This window comes from Perca flavescens, chromosome 11 (genome assembly GCF_004354835.1).
Source record: "Perca flavescens isolate YP-PL-M2 chromosome 11, PFLA_1.0, whole genome shotgun sequence".
NCBI lineage: Eukaryota > Metazoa > Chordata > Actinopteri > Perciformes > Percidae > Perca > Perca flavescens.
In genome coordinates, this window is record NC_041341.1 from 32,566,685 (window position 1) to 32,589,715 (window position 23,031).

The window sequence follows — 23,031 nt, forward strand, 5'->3', positions numbered from 1 at the left end:
CCCACGAACACCGTGGTGGACACCGGTGGTCAGGGAAGCCGTCCGACTGAAGAAGGAGTCTTTCCGGGATATGTTATCCCGGAGGACTCGGAGGCAGTTGCAGGGTACCGGCGGGGCCGAAGGGCTGCAGCCTCTGCCGTGAAAGAGGCAAAGCAGCGGGTGTGGGAGAAGTTTGGAGAAGACATGGAGAAGGACTTTCGGTCGGCACCAAAGTGCTTCTGGAAAACTGTTCGCCACCTCAGGAGGGGGAAGCGGGGAACCATCCAAGCTGTGTACAGTAAGGATTGGACACTGTTGACCTCAACTGAGGAGGTAATAGGACGGTGGAAGGAGCACTTTGAGGAACTCCTGAATCCGACTAATACGCCCTCTATGTTAGAGGCAGAGCTGGAGGATAACGGGGGATTGTCGTCGATTTCCCAGGCGGAAGTCACTGATGTAGTCAAACAACTCCACAGTGGCAAAGCCCCTGGGATTGATGAGATCCGTCCAGAAATGCTCAAGGCTCTGGGTATGGAGGGGCTGTCCTGGTTGACACGCCTCTTCAACATTGCGTGGAAGTCTGGGACGGTGCCAAAGGAGTGGCAGACTGGGGTGGTGGTTCCCCTTTTTAAAAAGGGGGACCAGAGGGTGTGTGCCAATTATAGGGGTATCACACTTCTCAGCCTCCCTGGTAAAGTCTACTCCAAGGTGCTGGAAAGGAGGGTTCGGCCGATAGTCGAACCTCGGGTTGAGGAGGAACAATGCGGATTCCGTCCTGGTCGTGGAACAACGGACCAGCTCTTCACTCTCGCAAGGATCCTGGAGGGAGCCTGGGAGTATGCCCAACCGGGTCTACATGTGTTTTGTGGATTTGGAGAAGGCGTATGACCGGGTCCCCGGGAGATACTGTGGGAGGTGCTGCGGGAGTATGGGGTGAGGGGTCTCTACTCAGGGCCATCCAATCTCTGTATGACCAAAGTGAGAGCTGTGTCCGGGTTCTCGGTAGTAAGTCGGACTCGTTTCAGGTGAGGGTTGGCCTCCGCCAGGGCTGCGCTTTGTCACCAATCCTGTTTGTAATATTTATGGACAGGATATCGAGGCGTAGTCGGGGTGGGGAGGGGTTAGAGTTTGGTGGGCTGGGGATCTCATCGCTGCTCTTTGCAGATGATGTGGTCCTGATGGCATCATCGGCCTGCGACCTTCAGCACCCACTGGATCGGTTCGCAACAGAGTGTGAAGCGGTTGGGATGAGGATCAGCACCTCTAAATCGGAGGCCATGGTTCTCAGCAGGAAACCGATGGAATGCCTTCTCCAGGTAGGGAATGAGTCCTTACCCCAAGTGAAGGAGTTCAAGTACCTTGGGGTTTTGTTCGCGAGTGAGGGGACAATGGAGCGGGAGATTGGTCGGAGAATCGGGCGCAGCGGGTGCGGTATTGCATTCAATCTATCGCACCGCCAGGACGAAAAGAGAGCTGAGCCAGAAGGCAAAGCTCTCGATCTACCGGTCAGTTTTCGTTCCTACCCTCACCTATGGTCATGAAGGCTGGGTCATGACCGAAAGAACGAGATCCAGGGTACAAGCGGCGAAATGGGTTTCCTCAGGAGGGTGGCTGGCGTCTGCCTTAGAGATAGGGTGAGAAGCTCAGTCATCCGTGAGGAGCTCGGAGAGAGCCGCTGCTCCTTTGCGTCGAAAGGAGCCAGTTGAGGTGGTTCGGGCATCTGGTAAGGATGCCCCTGGGCCCCCTAGGGAGGTGTTCCAGGCACGTCCAGCTGGGAGGAGGCCTCGGGGAAGACCCAGGACTAGGTGGAGGGATTATATCTCCAACCTGGCCTGGGAACGCCTCGATCCCCAGTCGGAGCTGGTTAATGTTGCTCGGGAAAGGGAAGTTTGGGGTCCCCTGCTGGAGCTGCTCCCCCCGCGACCCGACACCGGATAAGCGGACGAAGATGGATGGATGGATGGATGGATGGATGGATGGATGGATGGATGGATATATATATATATATCAGAGGGAGGAGCGTTCTCTTAATACATCCATGGGGAGCAGACTGAAAGAAACTTGGTTTCTTGAAGAAAACCTGCTCCCGATCAGGTTAAGTTCACAGGCTCAGTTACCATAGTAACTGACTCTGAGGTTAAGTTAGCTCTCTCTCAGAGTTTCCCTCATCTCAGGGTTAACACACTCAGAGTTTTCACTAAACCTGCTTTCTGAAACAGGCCCCTGGTGGCAAATGTCTTTTTTGGAAAAGGGCCCACCTGCCTAAAAAATGTGTGACATCACTTAGAGCACCTTTAATGTAGAGCCAAATAGTTTCTGTGATAACAGAATCATGGACTGAAAAAAAAAGCTATAAGACAGATTTCATAGGGCTCTACATTAAGTCAGTGCTAAAAGCTAACTGGAGATTTGAAAATATGACTATGTCTAAGTTTCCAACCGAGCCACCCCACTGTAACTAGTTTAAAAAACCTCTTAAAAATACATTAAAATGTTTTTTTCCCAGTAGCTTAGGCCTGGTGGGCCACCATGCTTGCAATACACTGGGGGGGAACCCTGCTTCACTGTTGCCCGTTGAGCAGCTCCAGCTACTGTAGGGCTTCAGTCCCTTGCTCAAGGGCACTCCATAATAGTAGATGGGTATTTTTTTTACATGTATTTATTTGGTATCAATCATATACTGCATATCCAGTCCATGGCATCAATGCACATCTGTCCTAATAATACCGTAACTCCAACTGGAAGTGTTAAAAAAAATGTCTCTTTATTAAGTAATCAGTTTCCAAACTACCTTGCAGTCCTGCCGTTATATTAATTGGGCAACATTGTCTATAGATCCTGCGGGGTCCATTTTGTGCAGCAGAAAGTGTCCTTGCACCTGGGCAGCGCTGATCTCCGAGTGGACGGCCAACGCACGCTCTGCGAACCGCTCGCCCTCAGAGGCAGGCTCGTCTGGGTAGAACCGCCGGAACATCTGTGTAAGCTGCCAGTGCGTGCAATTCCCAATGTACTGCTTCAGATCCACACGGCCGGGTCGGATCAGCGCCGCGTCCAACCTGTGTGCACAGATTACAAGCGGGACTGGCAGTTAATGTCACTGAAAATGCTCCAAAATGTTTGTAAAACTCACATGTGAAATGTCAGAGAACAAATTTAGGTAGCCATAACATAGGTTGTAGTGTCTATTTAAAAAAGATTATAAATGGAATTGGGTTATTATTATAGTTTTTACTATAGTTTATAGTACTTTAAAATTAGTTTAAGTATTTCAAAGCTGCATTACTTGATATTTTTAGCCACAAAGGGGCAGCATAAAAAGCCAAAAACACAACATCGACATATTATCACCTTATAAAGTTGTTATGGCAAATGTGTTAGCTAACTGTTGTTTTTTTTGTAAATCCAGCAGGCACACAGTAGCAAAAGTATTTACATAAGTCCAATATTTTGTCTCTGTTTGGTCTCCATAAACTCCTGAGAAACATACGGTATAGGTCACTTCAGCATACATTGGATTTATCAGAGTGTTTCCACTTAAAAGAAAAGCTGCTGTGGTTGGGACAGGGTTCATGAGGGCCGAGTTTGTAGGCTGGCAAACCAAAACAAGGTCCCAGAATAGACTGAGGGGAACTGCAGTAGGTTGATTGTCCTCTGTGGTTAATCACGAGTGAATCTTTTGCATTCCACATATTCATCTAATTGAACGGTAAGATACAAATATAAGTGTTTGTTTTGCATTTAGTTATACATTTTAAATTTCACGCAAATCTGCCTTGTCTGTAATTTGTCAAGGAAAAATTCCATTGCAAATGACCTACCATATTTCGCCAAACACTGAGGTTGTGTGATAACATTAGACACGTGCAAATCGGCATCTCTGTGATTCGGGGTTGTATTGGCTGCGTTGCCAAATATAAATGAAAGTTTGGACAGAGCCTTGACATCATATGTGGGAGATAATGTTAATAAATTCAAGTAAAATACAGACTTTGTTTATACCGTTATATCACTTACAAAAGGTGTATATGATTGGAGCAGCTTTGTTTTGGATGTCTTGATCTTAACATCGCGGGCACTAAAATCAGCGACATAAAATAAAAAAACAGGGTATACATGCATTTGGATTACATTTTTGCTATTCATTTGTATTAGTGTCAAGGATGTTTTCCTGTTTTGTGTTTTGCATCAGGGATGAAGACTGGGGGGGGGTTCAGGTGGTTCGAAAGGCCCCGTGCCCCCGTCCCCTAATGCCAAAAGGTCCATTGTTTAAGTCAGTTATTTTTTTTTTCAAACTAGTTTATTTGTTGTTGTAATAAACAAGTATCTTTTAAAATAATGACTGAATTTGAATTCCCCTCAAATAAAAGTGATCTAAACCAAACCGAAGCCCTAATCTTGTTAAAAGCACCACTTATGGGAATGTGTTAACTGGCCCGTGACATGTAACAACCAAATTTATGCACTCATGGCAAAATGTTTGAGGTGTGCGTGCATTTTGACTACAGAAGGTGGTACATGATCTTGGTAAGCAATTTGACAACCTTGTAGTAAATATTTTCGGTGCATCAAAAAGCGTACTCGTTAAGATACCAGCAGACAAACCAATCCAGCACAAATTAGTGCATAAAAAAAGGTCACGAAAATTAAGCATTTAAAACAAATAATTGAATACAAAATGAGGGGAAAGCCGCAAGAAGGTCACCCCTTCCACTAGGCTGGCTACTGGCCTGTGCATTGACAATAACACATTTCATAAGCACTGTGTTTACAAATTTGCTTCCAACAGTACCTGTCAATGAAGTTGGTGGTCATAAAAACTATCCTGGCCTCAGATGAAGCCACTCCATCCAGAGAATTAAGCAGGCCGCTGAAGGTCAGTCTTCCCATTCCCTGGTAGGCCAGAGGGTCTGGGGAGGCAAAGACAGAAGGGGTTTGAAAGTTACCCTCAAAAGAGAATGACACACAAAAGAGTCTCAAGGTAATGTAAATAGTGGAGCAAACATGTCATTTCTAATCATATTGATATAGAGAGGCAAAGTCCCTCCACTTGTGGTGGACCATTACGGGCTGATAAAAAGATGCTGGATAAAACTATCAGGTAAGCGTTACATGTGTTGTGGGACAGAGCTAAGCTAGCTAGCGAGCGAGCAATGTGACGTAAATTGTGACATGTAGTTCACTGAGCAGTTCAAACTAAACTAAGTGGTACTGCTAAAAAACCTACAAACTGAGACTTTATTCAGTTGCAAAATTATCTTTTAAACAGACAAACATCATATGTATTAGGGATAGACCGATTAGCGGGCCGTTTTTGGCAATTTGCAGATTATCTGTGTCTGAGTTTTATTTGCCCTATAACCGATAAAAAGTGCGCTACAGCTCTGTCTGTCCCTCTGCTACAGTTTCACTCACCACTGAGTCTGACTTCATGTCCCCCCCCCACAATACTATCTTTTACTGGTAGTATGTTGAAAATTTCTAATCTATTAAACAATTGCTTAAAGCATTTAAACCAAGTGTTGTGTTGGAGTTTGTAACATTCCAAAACCTTAATTTTGATTTAAAGATTTTGATTTTCACTGTAAATGCATATCGGTTTCAAATATTAGTTTCATTTACTACTACTACTACTACTACTACTACTACTACTACTACTACTACTAATAATAATAATAATAATAATAATAATAATAAGTATTGGCTAGGAAAAACCAGTATCAGTTGATTCCTAATATGTGTAATTCAAACTGGACAAAAAAGAATTATTTGTCTCTCGCCATTCACTACCATACATATTTCTTTACAAAAATAAGGTCCCATGATGGTCCACTGGGAGGGGAGGGACTTCGCCTCTCTGTAGTAAAAGCAAGTAACAGCCCAATTTTAAAGTTCAACTTTTTCTTTATGTTAACGTTATTTTTTTATTGGACAACAACAAAACAAAATCTTAAACCACTGGTCCTTCCCTGCTACTCACTCTCTGTGGGAGTCAGGTCTCGGCTGACGAAGGCTGCATCTACGTCCTCCAGCAGTATGATGCTTTGCTGCGGTGCCACGCTCAGGAGGTGGTTCAGACGGTCGTCTGAAAGGCTGCGGTCACTCAGACTCATCAGACAGATGCTGTAGCCCAGCTCGCCTGCCAGTGCCGTGCTGGAATATAATGAGCCACAAAGATGTAGGTCAAATTCACCCAAGTATCTGACATACAGCCTGTCTTTCAATCAGACTTTAAACAGGAAGGGTGAGAATTCAAAACCAAAGCGCACTCACATAAAGCTGCTTTTTCCACACCCTGGGGGGCCGTACAGCAGGTATCCTCTTCTGTAGGGGATGCCTGCATCGACAAATAACAAATATCAACATGGTCGTACGGAACACAGACTAACTGAAATTCTGACCACATTTTTTTAATAAGAACAAAAAAATCTATTAGGGAACATTCCCATTGATTTGCATGTTTTAGTTTCAACTACAAATATCGTACGTTTTATTATAATAATTATATAATTATTATGTTGTTGTTGATTTTAAAAAGGTGTGCTATTGAGTAATTGTGACAAGCAGAAAGTGCTTTGAAAATTCTGATGAGTTGATGCATTCAAGTGCATGTCGAAAACATGACTTCCATATGCACTGAATGAATGAGTTTGAGCTAGACATTGTTAGAATACATTTTGTTAAAAAGAGGTTTTAGAGTTCATGAAGCTGACCTTGCCTCCACGTCTCTGGGTTATGAGAGGCCATCTGGTTTTAAAGTGATTAGACATTATAAAGGTAGTGTGAGATATTGCCTGAAAAAAGGTCTTCTCTGATCGGGGGGAAACCGAGGCAACAATGGAGCAATGTTTTGCAAGCACGGGATTTGTGACGCAGAGTATGGAAGTGGCCTCGGCTCTCATGAAACTCAGAAGATTAGAAACACACAGGTGTTCAAATCCCACAATAGCGACCTTTCTCTTTTGACCTGAGAATGGGAAAGGCCGATGCACTTCCATGCAGTGTGTTACATATCGCTAGGAACCGGCTGGAGCCAGAAGATCTGGACTGGATCCAAACTGATGACAGCACCACCAGGGACGGATAGAATTGAATAAATAAGACAGTATTTTAACTTAGCGGGATCAAATGCGGGGGGAATCTTTGTCTGTTAGTAGGTGAAAGATAAACCTGTATTGTATCTGATCCGTGTACACGTAATTGTAGATTGCAACATCATTCTTCACTAAAGCTTGTTAATAATTTTAACTGGACGAATCTTGAGTCTTATTTTGAATCCTGAGTCTTATTTCTCTGATCTACCAGTAAACGAACACTATTCAGAGTGTAGTGACCATAGAATTGGAAGTCAGATTAAGTCTGGCCTTTTTATGGCCAGACCAATCATCGGTCACATTTTAGAATAAATTCCTATAACATTCTACCTCTGTCTGTGTACCACTTGGGGTTTCCGATGAACTCCTTCACATCATCTACGATCCTTTCAGCAACGCCCCCCTCCAGGACCACAGAGCTGAGAGGTCTGCGTCGCCGTGGAAACCCAAAGGGCCTCCACTCAGCACCCATGGCTGTGTACATCACTGTCCGTCCCTCTTCCTGCTTTAGGGCCAATTCTCTGGCTGCAAAACAAGATTGACAACTGCACTGAATGGCCTGAAATGGTAAATGCAACACAAGTCGAGTGTATTACAGCTCTCATATAGCAAGCCTCTGTGAGGTGTGTGTGTGTGTGTGTGTGTCAGGTATATTGCAGACCTTTGTAAACCTTTACCTTCTTGTAAGATATTAAAGAAAATCTGTCTGTCTCTGCCTAAAGCAGTGAAGGTGACAGACTCCCACGGGGTTCCAGTGTGCAGATCCACCATTTGCTTCTCTCTGGTCCTCTCCACCCTGATCCACCGCCTCCCGTACCTGCAGACAGAGAGAATAGTATTTGTCAAGCAGAGTAATACATGTAGGTATCATCTCTGTATTTGTATGACATACATCTTCAACCTGATGGGGGGTTATCAGTTTGTTAATTGTATTAGTAGGGCTAACAGATTCAATACTTTTTAGGCACCAACAGAATAGCTTCTAAAGTATTGAAAAATGCTTCCTCATTCAATACCAAATTTCAATCCCTAAGGAGTAAATTTCATCAGTGTCAGAGAGCCAATAAGAACACAGCATGCTTCTACCAAGATCTAATAATGTTTGTAATTGGCTGTCTAACGTTACACGTCATAGAGACACGCAGGAAAAACTCGACGTTACACAGAGTCCAGAGCTGATATATAGTAGGAGCTGAAAATAAATACAAAGATTTGTGCAATGTTGTAATTTCTTTTTTTTCTTCATAAAATTGGTATATCGCTTAGGAACCAGTATTGAAGTCATGGTATTGGTATCAGTACCGGTATACGATACCCAGCCCTATGTACAATGCTGAAGTAGATTTAAAATGACTATATTTATTTACTGACCAGATGATATGGTTCCCAGGGCTTGGGTGGAAGTCAAACTGTGTCTGAACCCGTCCACTCTCATGTGCCAGGTAGGAGGTCTCCACGCTCAGGTGCTGGGTGTGCTTGGCGTGTTTGGTGATCCAGCTCAGCAGCCAGTGGTAGCTCTTATCCCTGCTGGGGACTTCCAGAGTGATCATGTAGTTCCTGCGGAAGAAGATCATTCCCACCTGGGCACCTTTCCTGGCCACGGCCAACGCTGTCCCAACCCCAACCAGTCCAAAGCCAGCCCCGAAGTATGGGTTGTCCTTCAGGCCGTCCAGAAAGTCTGACAGGGGCATGTTGCCGGTATCTGCACACCCCCAGTGGAATCACACTATATAGCTAGTTGGAACACTTTGCAGGAGCAAAGACCTACAGACAAAGTGCAAACTCATTTGAACTGTGTGACAGTCCAGACTGTCCGATATAATGTTAGTATATGTGTCAGTAGCTGAAGACTTGCTGCCAAGCAGGGAATCTTAAAATGTAATAATAACAGTTAATGCTATTTTCTAATGATACATCCGGACGGGGTAAATATTGAGCTAATATCCACCTGACTTGCCTTCAATGTCTCCATCTCATGCCGCTGTCTTGGGAGGCTATCGGTTCCAGTGTCCACCGTTTCTTTCTAAACAGCACTGTTCAACCAACTAAAATACTCATGCGTGCAATGTATGGATGTGTTGCAATAGTGCGTTATTATCATGCAGCGACCTCTACTACACTTCCTGTGTTTGACAAATATCGTTCCGACTGTTCGCCTGCCCTCAAACATTTGTTCCTCTTCTCTGTTAGTGTTATCTTAGCATAATTATGCTCGCATGCAAAGATGACAAATAACTTAGATAAATATGTTGTTGGATAACATAGTTCGTGCATTTTACTGTAGACTGTACGGACCGCAACGGCGAATTTAATTGCTAGCAGGAACTAAGACTTGAACAGTTTACGAGTGCGACCCAAAACACAAGAAGCTAGCTAACGTTAGCGTTGGCTAACGTTAACAGCGATGTTATTAGCGTATTGATACCAGGTTATATTGTCATTAAAAGTAAGTGACACTTTGACTACTAAGCTAAATACAGCCTCCTACCTAACGCGCAGTGATTTTACTAGCTGGATGTTGACAAACTGATAATGGTTGTTGTTCTGTTTTTCAGATAGAATGCGCCGCGGAAACCCAGGCAGTAGGTTGACATTCTGTTTGTACTGCAAGCATGTCAATAATCACCTTGTAAAGACAAATTAACAGTCGTGCCATGCAGTGGAAATTTACAGTAGCCCTAATATTGAAAACACAATTTATTGTACTAAGCCTATAAATTACTATAGACACTGTTGCTCCAGTGCAAAGATGTTTTTTTTTTACGTAAATGTCAGTGTTTGGTTAACCATGAATTGTTTTCATTGGATTTCTACTGAAGAAAAAACTCCCTATGAAAACTCAACAGTGTGGTTTGTGGAAATCATCCCTCCCATCCCCAACCACTCAAATTAATCTTCTGCATGAATCCCAATTTAATCCCTGGCTATAAGATGTAATTTTGTACCTGATGGTGATTGTGTTATGAGTAGTCTATGTATTATTGCAAGCCAATATAATATGGGTACAATGCATTTACAATCCACACAGAACTGTTGTGTTTTTACTCTATTGTTTGTGGCGCTAAAATTGGTGATAGCTCTAACAACCCATTAACAGCTAACACCTGTGAATAGTGTGTACTGTTTATTGTATTACATGCACTCAGAATTATATTAAATTGATACAAAACACGAGTTACAAATGTTTTCCATGCTATTTTTAAATCTATCAAATTGTAACTAAGTGCTGTGCTATTTTTTTCCAGACACAATGGAGACTGTAGAACCTCATGGATGTGAAAAATCTGGACAGAGTTTGTCTGAACAGACACACCCCTGTTCAGAAAGGCTGACCACTCCATCCAATAAAAAACAGTTGGGGAACTACAAATGTTCTCAATGCAGTGAGGTTTTTTCCAAGCCAGGTGTCCTGAAACGCCACTTCAAAATCCTCCATAATGGACATGAGCGTGAAGGCCCATTCCCCTGCACTGAGGAAGGCTGCCAGTTCAGCAGCACAGACCGTCAGGCATATCAATCCCACTTGATGTCCATGCACTGTCTCACTCTCATTCCTTGCACCCTCCAGTCCTGCAGAGTGTCATTCCTCACACAGGGAGAGATGGAGAGACACTTGCTGGGCCACATGCCCTTCGGTTGCTTTCAGTGTCAGTTTGTCACTCAAACTGTAAAAGACCTGAGCGTCCACATCTTGGAGCACAACCATCTTCCACCTCACGCTCAAGGTAAAAAGACACTGCAAGTAGTTGGTGCTATGTTATACAGATGCAGAAACCTGTGCATGGTTTTCAAAAAGAGCACAGGTATGATTTTGTTGGCCATAGCTGCATATAACGCTGCATAGATTAAGCAATTAGTTATAACTATTAAATTAATCGGCAACTATTTTGATAAACAATTAATCGGATTAAGTAATTTTTTTATGAAAGAAAGTTTAAAAAAAAAGTCTGATTCCAGTTTCTTAAATATGAATATTTTCTAGTTCTTGTCTCCTCTTTGACAGTAAAGTGAATATCTTTGAGTTGTGGACAAAACGAGACATGTCAAGACGTCATCTTGGGCTTTGGAAAACACTGATCAACATTTAATTTTTTTTATAGACCAAACAACTAATATAAGAAGCGACAATGGAAAATAATGGTTAGTTGCAGCCCTCGCTGCTTACTGCTCTGTTGCCGAGAAGTAGATTCGTACATAAACATTTTGGCACATCTGTTCATAGGGAACCAGACTGCAGCCACAACTGTATGCACTAATGGAAGCCACCAGCCTCAGGTGTCCGGCAGGCCAAAAAGAAAACTGAAATCCAGCCCAGCTGATGCATCATCATTACCTGAAGACGGGAATGAGGAGCAGCCGGAGAGACAAAGGCACAATATTAAAAGAGTGAGAAAGGCAGTGGAAAGAGACAAACCTTCAGCAGTGGATGCTGCACCACTGCCATCCAAAGGTATGTACACCAAACCTCCGCTTGGTATGTTATAGTGATTAGTTTCAGTAGTCAAAGTTACGTATATAAAATAATAAAGCACAGAGAGGTGACAAAAACCTGAAAAGTTACAGGGATCCGCCAGGCTGCAAATTAGTAAAACAGGATTGATTGCTCCAGACCACAAAGTCCAATGACAGTGTTGTTACGGTTGCAAGGGAATATTTAGCAGGACAGAAATGAAATGAACTAATTGCCAATGGAGATTGCATGGCTCGATCTAATTCACCTTTTAGTAATGGATGTGGTTGTGGCAACTAAAGCCACTTTTATTAATTTAGAGGGAAATGTCCACATGCTTCTGGCCATATAGTATCTATAGCATATCTGTGTAAAGCAGCTAAAATCGGTACATTTATCAATGTATTAAATGACGATGTGAAAACAATGCGAAAGGGGTCATCCCTTTGTAGTAATGAAGCTACAGAGAATTATCACCTGAATCTGCAGCTTCCCTCGGCGTTACAGAGCTTTATAGTGAGTTTCAGCTCGTTGTTTAGCTCTCAGACCCACAACTTTACTGTTTGGTTCACTCTCACCGTTCTCATAGAATTGTTACGGCCGCAGCAGGCAGATGTTTTATATTGACATTTATTTATTGAAGAGGAATAACCCCTTGAGATGAACCATCTCGTTTTCGAGGGGGTCCTCGAGTCCAGGTACAGAAATTGACATTGACCTTACAGCGGCAGTCAAACAGAAAAAAAACAACAACTTACTTTACAATAATGGCAAGTGCAGAAATATATAACACATAACTCATACAAACAAGACATTCACTCATACAAGACTCTCCAAAGGTTGCTCACTCATCCCGCAACAAAGTAAACACATAAAATATGTATGTACCGAAACACACATCTAGACAAAGCCACTGAGAAAAAGCCACGGTACACTACCTGCTCTGCGCCAAACAGCAGACAGACACAGTAAGCGACGAGCTGAACATAGTGGAGCATTTAGCAGCTGAAGAGCCAGACTCCCAAATTAATTCCAATGTTGCTGCAGAACTGCTGGATGTGTAAATAAGGAACGGTTTGCTCACAGGTTTGCCATATCAACTTAAAAGTCGATAATGTGTCAACGATGTGTTCATATGTTGTTTCCACGTCCCCGCAAGTGGCCCCAAATGTTTTGTTGAGACTAAAATAATCACAAACTAAGGAGACAATGATGTTGCATTAGAAAGTTAAATACCAAAATTGCCCTTGAGGAAATGAAATGGGGTTGGGGGTAGCAGTGTTAGCAGCTTAAAGGGGAACTACGCCCATTTTCAAAATGTATACAAGTTATTCCTATGGCCAAAGACAGTCCAACAATATTACTTACCTTGAAAAGCTCTCTCCCAAATCCCAAATCTAGAGTGCTAAAACTCCAATTTGTGATGTCATCAGGTATAAATGAACAGCTCCATAGACAATGAATTGGGAAATATGTTATTAGATGACACTGATACAAGTGACATACAAGTTTGAGACCTGGTTTTTGGCTTTGAGAGAGAGAGAGAGAGAGAGAGAGAGAGAGAGAGAGAGAGAGAGAGAGAGAGAGAGAGAGAGAGAGTAGCTCGTTCACAAATATTGATTGAACTTTCCTAGGCCATGGAAATAACATTTTGGAATCCTTAATGTAGTTGGTAAAGGTCCCCTTTAAAATACTATTGTTGACCAGTAACATAGCTCAAGCACGGAAATGTGTCACTGGAAAATATGCTTACTTTTATGACAAACATTGTCACTATGTTCAAAAGGAATTCCATATGTTCTTGTCCATCAGAGTACCTTGCAGAGGGATCGGAGGACACCTATCGCACCCACACCTGCCCCAAGTGTCGGCGCTGCTTCAAGATGCGCTCCCACCTGCAGGAGCACCTGCATTTACATTTCCCTGACCCGAGCCTCCAGTGTCCCACCTGCAAGCGTTACTTCACCAGCAAGAGCAAGCTGCGCATACACAGACTCCGCGAGGCAGGGGAAAAGGTTCACCACTGCCACCTGTGTGAATATTCCGCCGTGGAGCGTAACGCAATCCGCCGCCACCTTGCCAGCGTGCATGCCGATGAGGCAGAAGATGCTGTAAACGGTCACAGCTATCCCTGCCCCACCTGCGGTCAAAGCTTTCGCCAGAGCAGGTCGCTCAAGGCCCACATGAAGACGCACATCATCCTGTCGGACAGCAAGCCGGCGGCCTGCTTCCACCACGCCTGTTCTTTCCACTGTTCTTCGCAAAAAGAACTTCTCCGACACACCGCCGATGTCCACGGGGTCAGGGCTGTAGAGTGTCGTCATCACGCCTGCGGCGCCGTCTTCCAGAGCGAGACGGACATGAAGGCTCATTATCCGTCCCACCTGGCCTACCACTGCTCGCAGTGTGATTTCTCTTGCTCCAATAAGAGTGTCTTCCTCCAGCACCAGCGGCACGGTCACCCGGGGAACGACAAGCTCCGCTGTGACTTTTGCTCCTTCGTCACATTCAACCCTGTGGAGTTCGAGCAGCACATTGGACATTTGCACGCCAACGAGAAGATCCATCGCTGCGCTCAGTGCAGCTACGTGACCTCACATAAACGGGGCTTGAAACGACACATGCTGATCCACAGTGGTGAGGAGGGAATGCTTTATTAACAGTTTTTTATATTTCATTTTTTTTTTTACAAAATACAGTTCGCAACATGAACAACAAATGTTGAATGAATGAATGAATGAATGAAGGCTTTATTTCGAACATGTTAAAAATAATACAATAAAAGCTAAAAGAAAAGAAACAAAACAAAAACACAATATTAATTTAACATGTCCAAAAATGAAAAGGAATAGGAAGAAGCAGAAGTTTATTTAATCCTACCCCTTTTCCACTACTATATAATAATAAACATCATGAATGGCTTCATAATTATATCACATATCTTTAACACATTCTTTACAATTTCCTACATATGTACTGTAATATGCTTACACACTACAAAAAAGAAAACTCACATATTTACATAGGTATAAATATATTCACCATAGAAAATAAATAGGCTAATGTAAATAAACAAATCTGTGAGAACACCTTCCTCCTCCCTGTCACTTGTGAAAACCATATTTTTGTATTGCTTTTTGAACTGGGTCATGCTTGTGGAGCTCAATCCGTTCCACAGTTTCACCCAACATATACAAATACAAAAAGCTTTGAATGTTGTACGGACACCAAGATGTTTTCAAATGGACTCCCCCCTGAAATTATATCCCCCATCTCTATTAAAAAAACAATTTTTTTGAATATTGCCAGGGAGTACGCTGTTCATTGCTTTATACATTAATAGTGCCGTTTAAAAAATTAACCAGATCACTGAATTTCGCTGTTTTTGATATTCTAATGGTTTTATCATCGGTATCATCAGTTTTGTCAGTTTTTCACGTGTGTTGTTTGGGTAGCTCCTGTAAAGCGCTACTACATTTTGCACGACATCCCCTGATTTATTCTTTTCCCCCCGTAATAGGTGAGAAGCCCCACAAGTGTAGCCTGTGTGACTTCAGGTGCCGAGATGAGTCCTACCTCTCCAAACATATGCTCACTCACTCCGACGACAAGAACTTTATGTGCGCTGAATGTGGATACGTCACTAAATGGAAACACTATCTGAACGTCCATATGAGGAAACACGCTGGAGACCTCAGGTACATACTTTAGCCATTTCTCATACAACCATTCGTTATGTTTTCATCTTGGTACTGCACACGGCACACAGTACCATCTTTTACTATACATTCACACACAGGGTAGCTAGTCTGCATGTCTTATGTTCCTTTGGAGCGTATTGACAAGACGCACAAACAGTTAGTTAAGCCCATAAGCAGTAGGGGCAGCGGTATATATCCTGAACAAATGACTAAAACAATGGCGGACAGATTTATAGAGAGGCAAATCCACTGTACGATGGAGCCGCTGACACTTCTATAATCTCAACTTTAGCAATATAGAAGTTTCCTCGAGTGTCACCGTGTTTAGTTATATTCATGCTGTAGAATATTGGAAGTTCCTAAGGAAGATATTCCAGTTTCAGCAAGGGATCATTTGACCCTGAATTTTATCTTCCAGGTACATACAAAGTACACAGGAAAGTATGTGAACAATGCCACTTATTAAAGTTAAATCAATAAACAAACATTAAAACAGGGACATGTATGAACTAACATAATTAAGTTAAATAATATAGGCCTATACTTAATCAATCAGACTAAAAATAAGTCTGCACTTTAAGGCTATATTTAACTTTAAATTAACAGCGAACAAAGTATGCCGACTGAAGATGTTTTCATTTCAAAAGCAGATTTGTCAAGTCACCAATAGATGGCAATTTTTGCTAATGGGTTAGGGCTCAGGGTTTTCCATTTTGATATGTTTAAAAAGGTAATATGAAAATAAAGTTAATGTATTTGTTCTCTCATTTCTTTATGTTCTGGAAAAAAAGAAAAAGAAAAAATTGTACTTTTTGGTCTCTTTTTTTATTGCAAGACAAAACATTACAGAGTACCAACAAGCAGTGACTACATACCTGTCTGCAATCTATCCAACTTTTCTGCTTTCTAAGTAGTTATGTCCATTTGTCGCTGGAAGTATCACGTGGTAATACTTAGATTGAAAGCAAGTGTGCAGAAGTTAAAGCAACACTAGAGAACTTTTTCCCGCTTCGGTCCCCCTACAGGTTGGAAGCGGAATTGTCCATTACATTACATTATGCAAGTTTGCATGATCGGGTAGCGGATCTGTAGATCAAATGAACTGGATGATGTAATGTAATGGACAAGTCCGCTTCCAACCGAATTCCTGCCGAATCGGGAAAAATTACATAGTGTTGCTTTAAGTCTCTGCTCTGAATATGACGTGGTTAGTGGGTGCAGTGTTGTAAAGACGTTATTGTTGTTAAGCCTGAACTTCCTGTTTCCTGTCCTAGGTATCAGTGTGACCAGTGCCCCTACCGCTGTCACCGCATGGACCAGCTGAATAGCCACAAGTTACGACATCAGGCCAAATCACTCATGTGTGAGATCTGTGCGTATGCCTGCAAACGCAAATACGAACTCCGCAATCACATGATGGCCAAACACTCTGGAGAGGAGAAACCGCCGTCCGTCTATAAGTGCAAATACTGCACATACACTACCTGCTACAGACAAGCCCTTCAAAACCATGAGAACTGCAAACACACCAAGCTGAAAGAGTTCCGCTGTGCCCTCTGCTTCTATTCCTCTTTCAGTAGCATCAGCCTCTTCCTGCACAAGAGGAAAGCTCACAGCTACGTACCTGGGGATAAAGCTTGGCTAGAGAACTACGCTGCCAAGGAGAAGGAGAGGAACTCAACCCAGTTCTTGCAGGAGTTTTACAATAAGCCCTCAACAGCTCAAGAGCAGTCTGAACAATCCCCTTCTGAAGGACCTCCACCTTCTCAAAGAGAACAATCTGATCTGCCTGAAAGTGCTGGCAAAGGATTTGTAGCTTGTTCACAAACTGTGGCTACTGTGGATGTTTTTGATGTTGCTTCTCAAGAGGTTGTTAATGAAGGAGTTTCAGACGGTCCTCCATCTGCGAACAGTCCCGAGGAATACTGTACTCTTGTTTTAACGGCACTATCGACCGCTGACTATCAGACCTCCTCGTTGCATAATCAGGAGGAGATTTGTGCAAACGATACTACAAGCTCATCCAATTTAAATTGTATTGCCTCAAACATATCCCAAGAAAAGGCAGACTTCTCCACATCTTCATCAGAGAACGACAATGCGGCTGTGACAGAGGCAGAATGTGAACAAAGTGACGTAGATGATAACTGTGAGCCTCTGAATAATATAAGTCAACCAGTTGAACCTAGGGAGTGTCAGACTCAAACGCCTGCGGTGGAGAATGATGTTGCAACAATCAGTTCCACTTTTCCATCTGAACAAAATCAGCTATTAGAATCTGAGATCCGTCTGAAAGCTATGAAGAAGCACGACAAGGACCAAGCAGAAGCCATGGTGTTGGAGGGACGGGTCAAGTTGCTCGTGGTGCCAACTAAAGACATTTACCGCTGCAACAAGTGCTGTTATGTAACCAGCAAGGAGACCACTCTGAAGTCCCACTGCCAGGCTTTGTGCCGTGGCAGGATAAAGGGACACAAGTGCCAGGCCTGTGGCGCGCAGTTCAAACAGAGGCGAGGCCTTGATAGCCACCTTTCAAAGAAGTGTCCAGCACTTCCGCGAAAAACAAGGACTTTTGTAGGAATTTCTAATACAGCAGAAGACTCTACTGTAGCTCGGGAAGGATCCAGACAACTGGATGAGGGAACAAATTCCAATCAGGCAGAGCTTCTTTCTTCACAAAATACAATTTCCACAGATTCAAACAATCAGGAATTCAATCGGCAAGAAGATGGAGTATGTACATCTCATTTAACAAATCATAAAGGCTTTGTTCATAATGCTTTTGCATCCAATGAATCAGGACAGCAGCAAAGCAAAATTCAGGCAAAAAAGCATTTGAAAGTTAAACTTGCAAAAAAGCAATTATTTCCTAGTAACAAACAGAGCAATGTACCACTGCAGAAGTCCCTTTATGCTAAAGAAGATGGGAAGTTCAAATGCCAGCTGTGTAATTTTTCATCAGTCAGACTTGCAACAGTTGAGCGGCACCTCTCAACCTGCAGAAGAATCTCAAGGAAAACAGAGAATGCGATCACTCCAGAAGTGGAGGATGAGAGTGGTAGCGAGTCGCTCAAAGGAAAAGAGGACTTGGTGGAAAAGTACAACAGAACTGGGAAAGTTCCTGAGAAACATCAGATCTTTTCTTGTCCAAGCTGTGTGTTTCAGTGCAATCAGAAAAGGGCATTAGACAGCCATAAGAAGAGAGGCTGCTTGAAGCCAGATGAAGTCCAATGCACCATGTGTTCATTTGTAGCCAAATCCAAAATGTCTCTGACCCATCACACCTTGTGTGCCCATACCAAAAAAAAGGTTGCTTTTGCTAAACGTTTGCATTGCCAGCATTGCGCTTTCACCTGTAAACAAGAACGATGCATGGAGCAACACGTTGCACTCAAACACAAAGGTGCACAACCTCACTGTTGTCGATATTGTCCTTTCAGCACCACAAGGCGTTATCGCCTCGAGGAGCACGAGTCTCTCCACACAGGAATTGGTCGCCACAGCTGCAATATGTGCGACAAGACCTTTGGTGCCGCAACCAAATTGCGTCAGCACAAGATGCGCATCCACGACAAACGGCCCCCACACTTCTGCTCATTCTGCGACTTCAGTGGCTACACGCTCGACGACATAAGACGGCACAATCTCCGATGCCACACGGGAGAGTTGCACCACGCTTGCACTCATTGCGATGCTCAGTTTAGCTCCGAAGTTGCACTGAGAAACCACTGCAAACGTGTGCACCAGCTCCAGGTCTGTTTCTCATGTAAGCAGTGTGACTACACATGTGGCAGTGAGATCACTCTCAAGACCCACCAAGAGATCAAGCACCCTCAGGCACAGTGCAACACCTGCCAGGAGTCTTTTAAGACAAAGGAGAGCCTCGAGATTCATCAGAGAACCCACTCTGCACATCCGTGTCAGCTGTGCCCCTTTGCTTCCAAAATGCGGCAGACATTAGCGCAACACCTTCTGAACGAACACGAGGATGGACCTCCCGAGGACAAGCCTCTCAAGTGCAGCTGTTGTCAGTTTGCGTGTCGCCATCAGCTGGTGTTAGAGCAGCACCTGCGATCACACGGAGGCAAGCGTCTGTACAAATGCACAGACTGTGAGTTTTCAACCCGGAACAAGCAGAAGATCACGTGGCACATTCGCATACACACTGGAGAGAAGCCTTACAGCTGTGAGCAGTGCAGCTACACATGCACTGATCCGTCTAGGTTGAAGGTAATTATAGCATGTTGTTTGTAAGATAGAACCATAATCAAGGGATAATTATCAAAAATGTTTATTTATGTTGGTGTAAAAAGAGAAGATTTATACCGCTATCCTATCTGTCCGTCACATTATGCAGCCACAACCAGGACATAGTTAGCTTAGCATAAAGAATCTAAACGAGGAAACCGCTAACCTGGCTCTGTCCAATGGTAAAAAAAATATCCACCTGCCAACACATCTAAAGCTTGTTAATTAACACATTATGTCTTGTTTGTTTAATCTGTAAAAAAAAAAAAGAAAGTGTCTTATCAACAAGTTGTATCTTTTATGGGGTTGATGTGCCCGGCCAAGAAATTGTCTGGCACATTACCTCCTTAAAACCACAACATGCCGTTTGTACACATACATTTTCCCTGCAAACTTGTTGCTTTTTGGCGAAAATCGCCGCTTGGGAAAATGTCATCCACGTGAATCGTGTAGATCCGAAGAGTTTTTATTTTTTGGGGAGGGGGTCCGAGACACAGTGCTAATACGGCACCGGTGCCTTAACCACCGTTATCTACCAGACCAAATAGCAACGCGGATTTCGGTGCGTTATTTAGATGCCGCTTAAATGCCTGCTCTTCTCTCTGATGCTCCGAAAACGGACGTTAGAGGGAACTGAAACATCGCCGCACGGGATGCTAGTTACGGTAACACTGCAGGTAACGTTAGCCTACCGTTAGCTAGCAGCTGGAGTAAACACGGTTAAAATGCTGACAGCTAAACAGTGTAAAAGTGTGTCTGTATTTCACTGGAGAGGATTCTAACTAGGGATGCACCGATCCGACTTTTTCAGTCACGATACCGATGCCAGGGCTTATACCTTCCTTCCACCATGTGGAAGAGACTAAAGCCACCAGACCTTCCTAACTAAACATTACTTTCCTAACTAAGACAAAATAACATAGATGTAATGTATTGAATTATTATTTATTTGTTATTTAAAAAACAATTGTGCATTCAAATCGAAAATATAATGTAATCAAACTTCTTAAAATAAATAACAATAATGGGCCTTCAATAATGGGCCACCTTTATATAGGTTTATAATGGCTTATTCTACTGTCAGGAGTACATAGAATATCACAAAAACATGTTAATGTCATCATGTTTACTAAAAGCTTTTATTATTAAAGGGTTTGGCTCCAAGACATTATACAATAACTTGAGGTAATATTGTGTGGTGTGTAAAATGTTCTAAATCAAAATGTAAATAGGATAAATAGGTTTGGTCTTATTGTACAACTAAAAACTTTTTTGATATAAGGGAGAAAGTAGGCTACTAACGAAAGATAAAAGTGGGTACCAGTACCAAATTTCAGGTAGCGGTACCAGTTCAAAAGTTGATCAGTAAAATCCAGTACTTAACTTGAATGTATGCTGCTTAAAAGTCCGAAGTGATTAAATGTTATTAATTGTTCCGGACCTCAGACCTTGAATAAAAATCATATGAAGACCATTGAGTAATAGGTTTGAGAACCTGTTATTTATAATCCCTATACTCTATTTTGACATTAACTGTATTTCCTAAAACAAAAGCATATTGAAAATAATACCATCTTTTTTTCTATGTTTTATAATAAATTGTACCAAAGCTTCACATGAGGGTTCACCAAGAAGAGAAGAAGTACCTTTGTCCAGAGTGCGGCTACAAATGCAAGTGGGCGACTCAGCTGAAGTACCACATGACCAAGCACACAGGTATCAGCAGGACATAGAGCTGGACGAGTATAATACTTGGTCACTTTTAAAAGATTTGGGAACTACTTGAACAATGTTTTTTGCCTCGTTGCCTCCGTCAGTTGTTAATCAATGAGAGGCAGGATTTTTATGTAAATATTTATCAATGCTCAGCCAAACTTCCCAAAATTTCCAACACATATCTTTTTCATGCACATTTTTTTTTCATGATTTTCAAATGTTTTCAAAAGTTTTTCAAGCACTCATCTGAATTTTGTTTTGTAAGTATAGTTTACAGGTTCAGTGTTGAGTCATTTATACTGCTGGGAGACATAACATGTTATTTGTCCTCTGCAGGGGACAAGCCATATGCCTGTGAGGAGTGTGACTACCGCACTAACAGAGCCGATGCTCTCCGTTCCCACCGGGACACGCAGCATTGCGACCTGCGCCCTTACGTCTGTGAGAAATGCGGCAAAGCCTTCAAGACTACTTTTATACTGAAGACCCACCAGCGGCAGCATAGTGACGATCGGCCATACACGTGCGGCTTGTGCCACAAGGCCTTCCGGTGGCCGGCAGGTCTCAGACATCACTACCTCTCGCACACCAAGCAACAACCCTTCTGCTGCCGCCACTGCTCCTACAAAGCCAAACAGAAGTTCCAGGTGGTCAAGCATTTGCAGAGGCACCATCCAGAGATGGCAGTGGAGCAGGGGGTGGTGAGGGACTCTGGAGCCGTTAGCCTCACCCTGAAGGAAGCCCTGCTGGGGACACTGGATGGGACAGCAGCAGAAGTTGAGGAGGAGGAGGAAGAAGGAACGGCCAACGAGGTACAGGAAGTAGCTGAGGAGGTTGCGCAAAGAGAGGAAGACAATGAGACACAACGTTGAAGAGAGGGTGCAACAAATGCCGGGGGCAATTCAGATTGTAGATGGCTATCATTGCCAAAAGGAACAGTGGAGACGGTCCTCCCCTGATAATACGGCCACATAGGTCATTTGTATAAGCAGCAATTACGGCCTATGTTTCTGTTTGTAGTGACAGCGCCCTATATCGGCCGTAGTAGGTATGACAGGAGCAAAGCAGGAAGTAAAGTTACAAAGTTTAAGAGCGCCAAATGTGTGCGTAAGGGACGGTGGATGGGTCAAACAAATATAAGACTTTCACCCAGGAGATCGGGGTCTGTGTTTAAAAGTAAACCACAAGTTTTTCCCACTTTTTTGGCTCACCATCTTTGTCGTCTTGGTCCCACTGGAGGGGTTCAGTCCGATGAAGCATCTGAAATCACAAAATCACATGAAAACTTCATGAAAAAGTTCCTTAACTGCTCTACAAGAGTGAAAAATACATCAGGCTGTGCAAGTCAAGCTAATTTGCCCTTTCAGCTTAAGTGCAGAAAAAATTAGGGTGGTAATTATTATTCATTTCATTTCAGTAGTGCTGTACTATTCCTATGACTGTTTTCCACAACAAAGCGCCTTCTTTAAAACTTGTCTGAGTCTCATTTATACCCCATGAATAATTGAATGATCGTCAAAGGTCATGCAAATCTCAATACTTTTTTGTTAAAAAGAAAACATGTAGGTAGGTGTGTATGGTATGTCTAGGTTATGTATCAGTATGTGTGCGCGTGTGTATATATATATGCATACAGATCCTTTTTTGTGTTTGCTTTAAGCATCACTGCGCCATAGTGGGGAGGGTGGGGGCTGGGTGGGCATAGAAAATCATGCATAAATATGAAATGAACTTTCATCTGTGATTTCTTGTGAATGCAAAACAAAAAAAGAACAAAGCAAGTTTGCAGTTTATTCACCTAAATGCTCAGTTCACCCCAATGCAGAACTACTTTTCAAAATGT

At 43.0% G+C, this 23,031-nt stretch overlaps 2 protein-coding genes across 4 annotated transcripts; one reads left to right on the top strand and one right to left on the bottom strand.

Annotated features, from left to right (window-relative positions):
• Positions 1 to 2,731: 2,731 nt before the first annotated feature.
• bcs1l (BCS1 ubiquinol-cytochrome c reductase complex chaperone) lies at positions 2,732 to 9,642 on the bottom strand. Of its 3 annotated transcripts, none has more exons than XM_028590941.1 (8): positions 9,031 to 9,642; positions 8,445 to 8,837; positions 7,751 to 7,890; positions 7,404 to 7,598; positions 6,253 to 6,316; positions 5,960 to 6,132; positions 4,772 to 4,889; positions 2,732 to 3,038 (listed from the first exon to the last, which is right to left on the bottom strand). In XM_028590941.1, exons 2-8 carry the CDS (start codon positions 8,762 to 8,764, stop codon positions 2,789 to 2,791), a joined length of 1,260 nt encoding a protein of 419 aa, XP_028446742.1. In that variant the 5' UTR covers positions 8,765 to 8,837; positions 9,031 to 9,642; the 3' UTR covers positions 2,732 to 2,788. The 3 variants fall into 3 exon arrangements, with proteins under 3 accessions (XP_028446742.1, XP_028446743.1, XP_028446741.1); XM_028590942.1 differs by having other exon boundaries at positions 9,022 to 9,642; XM_028590940.1 differs by having other exon boundaries at positions 8,445 to 8,817; positions 9,003 to 9,642.
• On the top strand, positions 9,230 to 22,742 carry znf142 (zinc finger protein 142). The gene is made up of 9 exons (XM_028590938.1): positions 9,230 to 9,519; positions 9,629 to 9,655; positions 10,319 to 10,798; positions 11,296 to 11,523; positions 13,336 to 14,160; positions 15,044 to 15,221; positions 16,499 to 19,454; positions 21,083 to 21,188; positions 21,525 to 22,742. Exons 2-9 carry the CDS (start codon positions 9,634 to 9,636, stop codon positions 22,058 to 22,060), a joined length of 5,331 nt encoding a protein of 1,776 aa, XP_028446739.1. The 5' UTR covers positions 9,230 to 9,519; positions 9,629 to 9,633; the 3' UTR covers positions 22,061 to 22,742.
• The last annotated feature ends 289 nt before the right edge of the window (positions 22,743 to 23,031 follow it).

Excerpts from the sequence above, each read along its gene's own strand:
- bcs1l (XM_028590941.1), bottom strand. The coding sequence starts at position 8,764 with ATGCCCCTGTCAGACTTTCTGGACGGCCTGAAGGACAACCCATACTTC. Across the intron at positions 6,317-7,403 it reads CAAGTGGTACACAGACAGAG|GCATCCCCTACAGAAGAGGA; the intron begins GTAGAATGTTAT and ends TTGTCGATGCAG. Across the intron at positions 4,890-5,959 it reads AGACCTGACTCCCACAGAGA|ACCCTCTGGCCTACCAGGGA; the intron begins GTGAGTAGCAGG and ends TTGCCTCCCCAG.
- znf142 (XM_028590938.1), top strand. The coding sequence starts at position 9,634 with ATGCGCCGCGGAAACCCAGGCA. Across the intron at positions 10,799-11,295 it reads TCTTCCACCTCACGCTCAAG|GGAACCAGACTGCAGCCACA; the intron begins GTAAAAAGACAC and ends ATCTGTTCATAG. Across the intron at positions 21,189-21,524 it reads CCACATGACCAAGCACACAG|GGGACAAGCCATATGCCTGT; the intron begins GTATCAGCAGGA and ends TGTCCTCTGCAG.